General features: G+C 48.8%; 1 protein-coding gene across 1 annotated transcript; it reads left to right on the forward strand.

Annotated features, from left to right (window-relative positions):
- Positions 1-404: 404 nt before the first annotated feature.
- Positions 405-6,111, forward strand: AVPR1B (arginine vasopressin receptor 1B). Its single transcript, XM_073319950.2, has 2 exons — positions 405-1,314; positions 5,804-6,111. Exons 1-2 carry the CDS (start codon positions 405-407, stop codon positions 6,109-6,111), a joined length of 1,218 nt encoding a protein of 405 aa, XP_073176051.1.
- Positions 6,112-6,485: the final 374 nt, after the last annotated feature.

Consider the following 6,485-nt stretch of genomic DNA (forward strand, 5'->3'; position numbering starts at 1 on the left):
GTTGAAAGGAGATTTGGAGCTGGCTAGCACAAGAGGGAGAAGAGGGATTTAGGTGCTCTCCAGGGAGATATTGCATCAAATTACTCCAGAAGAAGGTTTGAAATTGACCTGCCTAACAGGAGAGGAGATTTGCCATCAGCTAGTTCAGGACTTGTCTGAAAGCAGGGAGAGAGAGAAAGAAAGAACTCACTCAGGTTTGGGGAATGCAATAGGGGAAATGCCCAGCTCCAGGGTCTGGGGATGAAGAAATGGAGCAGCTCCAGCTCAGCTCGCTAGAGGGATTCATCTTAAACACACCTCTTTGAAGAAGAAGTTTGGTGGCTCCCCGGTTGTCTCCAGCGCCAGCAGCTCTCTTCCCCCGCTTGCCAGCCGGCCACCTCCTCCTGCATCCAGCTCTCCCAGCAATGGAGCCGGGTTGGGAGAGGAACAGCACTCCCTGCAGCGACCCTGGGGACGTCCTGACCCAGGCAGGGGATCTCAACTGGACTCTCTTCCACACCCGAGATGAGGAGCTAGCCCGGGCCGAGATCGGGGTGCTGGCCACCATCCTGGCAGTTGCCACCGTGGGCAACCTGGGGGTGCTGCTGGCCATGTACCGGCTGAGGAAGAAGATGAGCAGGATGCACCTCTTCATCCTGCACTTGGGACTGACCGACCTGGGGGTGGCGCTTTTCCAGGTGCTGCCCCAGATGATCTGGGAGGTGACCTACCGCTTCCTGGGGCCCGACCTGCTCTGCAGGGCCGTCAAGTACCTGCAGGTGCTGAGCATGTTCGCCTCCACCTACATGCTCATCATGATGACCCTGGACCGCTACATCGCCGTGTGTCACCCACTGCGCACCCTGCAACAGCCAGGCAGGCAGGCCTACCTGATGATTGGGGCCACCTGGGTGCTCAGTGGCCTCCTCAGCCTGCCCCAGGTCTTCATCTTCTCATTGCGGGAGGTGCACCAGGGCTCTGGGGTGCTGGACTGCTGGGCTGACTTCAGGTACCCCTGGGGCGCCCGGGCCTACATCACCTGGACCACGCTGTGTGTCTTTGTCCTGCCCGTGGGCATCCTCACCGCCTGCTACGGCCTCATCTGCCACGAGATCTGCAAGAACCTCCGGGGCAAGAGGCAGAGCGGGACAGAGACGGGAGCGGGGTGCCCCTGCGGCCAGGCCTCCCGGGTGAGCAGCGTACGCACCATCTCCAGGGCCAAGATCCGCACGGTGAAGATGACCTTTGTCATCGTGCTGGCCTACATCGCCTGCTGGGCGCCCTTCTTCAGTGTGCAGATGTGGTCAGTGTGGGACGAGAACGCCCCCGATGACGGTGAGTGATGGGGGGGCAGGGGGAGAGACGGGGTGCAGAGCAGGGGAGCCTCACACAGTTTGCCAGCCACAGCCACCTCCAGGCCAGGGTGTGTAGATGGGCATCCAGGGCAGCCACTGGCTTCTAAAGAATGACCCCTGTCCCCCACCCCCAGACAGAAAGAACACACACATGCAGAATACAATATATACACCCTCAGAACACACCACAGGCACAGCACACACAGACTACACACAAAAACAGAACACAGAGAATGCATAAATACATTCAGAATACAATACACACACACTCACGCAGAACACACAAAGAATACGCACAGCACAAGAAACACTCACATACTCAATCCTCCAATCTGCAAAAAAAATTGTTCACACACACCTGATAAACAGACAAAAAGATAATCACAAACCAAGAGAGAGATTATTGACACACACAAACACACAGAGTCACAAAGATATACTCACATATTCACTCACAAAGCTATATATACACACTCTCTTCCATACACAGACACATTCATTCAACAAAGATACAAACACAAAGTCACAGCCACATAGACTGGACAGCACACTTATACAAAATAAACCAGATGAGTGTCTCTCTCTCTCTCTCTCTCACACAGTAATTTATTACACTGATGCTTTAATAATCATTCGTCTCCATTTAGCTTAGAAGGAGCAGTGTGCAGGCGTGTGTTGTGTGTCTCTGAGCACACACAGACACCTGGAATAGTGCTTCTCAACCATTTTCAGTCTGTGACCCAAAAAGTGGCTGGGAAATTGTCCCACTCTTCACTGTGGTGCTGATTATTTCCCAGCTGATCAGAGACGCACTTCTAACAAACCATTCTTTGTAATCAATTAAAATGCCATTTTTTTATATCTTGTGGAGTTTAAAATGTTACCAATGTCCCATCGCAAAACGCATTTAACAGAATCCCAGTGCAAAGTGCTAACATGTTATCCCTGATGCAAAATCTGTTGGCAATACTTTGCGTTCTCGGTTCTTGCTTCAGAGCTTTGCCACACTTAGGATCGACTAGTTCTTCAGACATAAGCCGGTTTTCTGTGTTGCTTCATCACAGTCATTGTAACGGGTGACATTTCACAACGATATATAGAGGCAAAAGACAGCAGCATTTTTAGGAGGAGATCTTCAGAAGCATGTATTTATTTAATGTAAAATAATAAAGATTCTGATCCGAGACTCTAGATACCCTAACATAATCAATCATACAACAAATACAATTAAATTAAGTCCAGGGAAAGCCAATGGGACTTGTGCTCCTAAATCCTCTAGGTGCTTTTGCAGATCTCCCCCTTACTGCCTCACACGTTAAACAGTATCTGGATATTCAGTAAGGGTGAAATGCAGACCCTGGGCAAAGGGCCAGCACAAAACTCATAACCTAACTCTAAAGGCTGAAGAGGGACTTAAGTAGTGTCTAAGCCTTGTGCTGGCTTTCTGCACAGGGTGAATTTCACCCTTAAGGCATAGAGCCACAGCAGTCACAGTGTCTGAAATTCAGTTCCCATTGAGCAGTCCGTCCAAACTCCAGTCACCATCTGTATCTATTTAATGTTCAGAGAAATAGAATTAACAACTGCTTCACTGGAAGGAGTTCTCACCTACTCATACTGATTTAAGTCTTTAATTTCAGGTTTCAGAGCAGCAACGGTGTTAGTCTGTATTCGCAAAAAGAAAAGGAGGACTTGTGGCACCTTAGAGACTAACCCATTTATTTAGCTCACGAAAGCTTATGCTCAAATAAATGGGTTAGTCTCTAAGGTGCCACAAGTCCTCCTTTTCTTTTTTTCTTTAATTTCAGGCACTGGAGCAGGAGAAGACAGGAACTTGATTTGTAATCTTCCTACATGCCTAACAACAACATTGCCGTTCACAGGGTCCATGAGGATTTCAGCTTCTAAATGAAAGTCTTTACAACATTCAAATGAGATTATTTACATTGTTTTCTATTCTACCCTCTTCATCCCAAATTATGTTTTCTCATAGTTTGTCTCATCATTTGAATCAGATCCCTGTAGTGATAAATGAATCTTATTGAATGTATCAACACTCAGTCAGGTATGCTGGATTACACAACCACTCAGGGTCAGCAAACAGTGGATCAGATGCTGATCTTTCCTACAATGTCATAAATCCAGAATAACTCCACTGGAAGTTAACGGCATTATTTCAGATTTAGTCTGGTGTATCCGGAATTTATCCGGTCCAGTTTTTGCACTATGTTCCCTTCAAGAAATAAAACCATCCTGGGCCAGATTCTCATGTACGCCAAAGTCTGGCAGGGGAGTAAAGATAATCCATGCCCACATTAAGGCTCCTAACACTGCTAGAGCAGTGTAAAAGGGACCTTAATGTAAATGAGTCAGATCCTTTGAATTCAAGCTGCTGGTTTAAAACTTTTAATTAGAATAGCTCCTGTACATGGATATAGAAAAGCAGCTAATGGGTGACTTTAGATAAACCTAGGTGGAAAAGAAGTGGCTGGTGCTCAGCTCCTATCTCCTCCCAAAGCCTGTGGAAAAATCTTTGACTCAGGGCCCTTGAGCTGATAAAATATACCGGTGTCACAGCAGCTGATAAGTTGCACTTTAGTCAGTTTTCTCTGTACCGCAAGAGCCTTTCTGTGTATGCTGCAGCAAGCTCCCTCTACAAACTTGATCCAAAGCCCATTGAAGTCAGTGGGAGCTTTACTGCTCACTTCATGGGTCTTAGAGTAACAGCCGTGTTAGTCTGTATTCACAAAAAGAAAAGGAGTACTTGTGGCACCTTAGAGACTAACCAATTTATTTGAGCATGAGCTTTCGTGAGCTACAGCTCACTTCATCGGATGCATGCCGTGGAAACTGCAGCAGACTTTATTTATACACAGAGAATATGAAAAAATACCTCCTCCCACCCCACTGTCCTGCTGGTAATAGCTTATCACTTTAGATAAGCTATTACCAGCAGGACAGTGGGGTGGGAGGAGGTATTTTTTTCATATTCTCTGTGTATAAATAAAGTCTGCTGCAGTTTCCACGGCATGCATCCGATGAAGTGAGCTGTAGCTCACGAAAGCTCATGCTCAAATAAATTGGTTAGTCTCTAAGGTGCCACAAGTACTCCTTTTCTTTTCATGGGTCTTGGAAAGCTTTGGTCCTAGCAACATGGTCACTCCCCAGGCCTTGACAATAGCTGCTTGCACCATCAGTCTGGACAGAATAACACTGTTCCCACTGAGCTCCAGACACCCTTACACACGCTGGGTGGCACTTGACTCACTGAGTGGTCCATTGACTTCAACGGAACCCGTTTGAGGAGTGGAATATGTTTCATGCGTAAGGGTGCTGGAATCTGGCCCTGCATGTTATTTTCTTGTTAAACAAATAATGGAGAAGGCTTAGCATTTGCTCACCCGTCGGGTTTGTAGAGAAAAGTCTGCAGATCCAAATCACTGCTGTTATTAGAAATCCAGCCAAGGCCAGGAGTTCCGCTCCTTCAGCAGCATGCACAGACTCCTCAAAATGCAGTGCAAACATCTTGGCCTTGTGCAATCCCAAATGAGTGGAAAAGATGCACGTCAGGAGCTGCTCCATTGTTTCGACATGTAACAAGGCTAGGGGAGAGTGTGTCCGCTGTATTCCGTGACCTCCATACTGGACAGCAGGATAAAGCGTCTCATCTATTTGCTGGGGCTGTGTAGCCCCAGCCGTTCTTTAACAGACGGTAGGGTGGCTTTCAGGCTTTTGTCGACACAGTTGCAGACTTTTGAAAAGATGCCTTCTGATTGCTGAGATCAGATCACTTCCTCTGAAAGTGTGCGGTGAGGCTCCCGGGAGGTGTGTTTGCAGGCGTCTGTGAAGACTGTTTAAATGTAGGAGGTCATAAGCCACTCTACGGTTACATAACACACATAATGGCTTTGGGAAATTGTTTCAGCCAGTAAATGGAAAGCCAGGCACCAGCTAGCCCTTATCATACATCCCGTCTCAATATTTACAGGCTCCTGTTGGTTCCACCCGTACATCTCTTCCCTCTTGTGGCATGGGAATGGAGCTTTCTTTGCACTCACTTAGGAACTCAAACAGAATGGACACGCCACACGCTGCCAGATCACACCCCACATGTAGGTTGACTTACAGCCTCAACCCGCAAAGGTGCAGGCTATCCCCACAGAGTCCTGGTTGGGGCACTGTAATGTGCATGGATATTGTTATTATTTGTTTGCCAGTGACACCTGCCCAGCTGAGCTTAGAGCCCCACTGTGCAGGATGCTGCACAAACACACTGTCCCTGCCCCCTAGAGCTGATCGTTTAAATAGATGAAACGGACAAAGAGGGGAAAGGACGTGATTTGCGCAACAGATCAGAAGCAGGAATAGAACCTACCTCGCAGGCCAATGCCTTGTCCGCTGGACCATGCTGCCTCTTCGCCAGTGCACTGCTGGAGAATTCATAGGTGTTTGTCCCATGTTCTTTGCAGAGTCCACCAACGTGGCATTCACCATCACCGTGCTGCTGGCCAGCCTCAGCAGCTGCTGCAACCCCTGGATTTACATGTTCTTCAGCGGGCACCTCCTGCACGACATGCTGTGGTACGTCTCCTGCTGCAGGAGCCTCCGGCCTGGCCTCAAGAGGCGAGTCTCCAACGGGAGCCTCTGCAGCAGGAAAACCACCATCCTGACTCAGAGCCACCGAACCGCCACCGCTGGGATCCGGCTGCAGCAGGGGACCTTGAAAGATTTCGGCCAGTCCTACGAGGACACGGTGACGGAGGCGGGTGTGCTCTAGAACCACCGCTTGCACCAGCTGCCATTGTGGGATGCACGCCCCAGCTTGCATACTCCTCGCTGTTTGCCTGTCACTCCGAACTTGGAATGGATGTGGGACTAGAGAACATGCACGATGCCTCCTGGGGTGCGGGGGGAGGGAGGGGGGAAGGAAAGTCTCTTTGCATCGGGCAGAATTTTATTCTGCTGGAACTTGTGCATTTAACCAGGCAAGCACCACGGTGTCCCTCTTGTCCTTATATGCTTTGCTACTGTGCAGAAGCAGCGTCTCTTTCACTCTCTTTCCCATGCACAAAGGAAATCAGGTCTGGTCCCCCTTCCACCTGCCCCTGAAACACCAGGAGAAGCGGTCTAGTGAAAAGATATGGTCAATGC

Source organism: Lepidochelys kempii, chromosome 21 (assembly GCF_965140285.1).
Source record: "Lepidochelys kempii isolate rLepKem1 chromosome 21, rLepKem1.hap1, whole genome shotgun sequence".
NCBI lineage: Eukaryota > Metazoa > Chordata > Testudines > Cheloniidae > Lepidochelys > Lepidochelys kempii.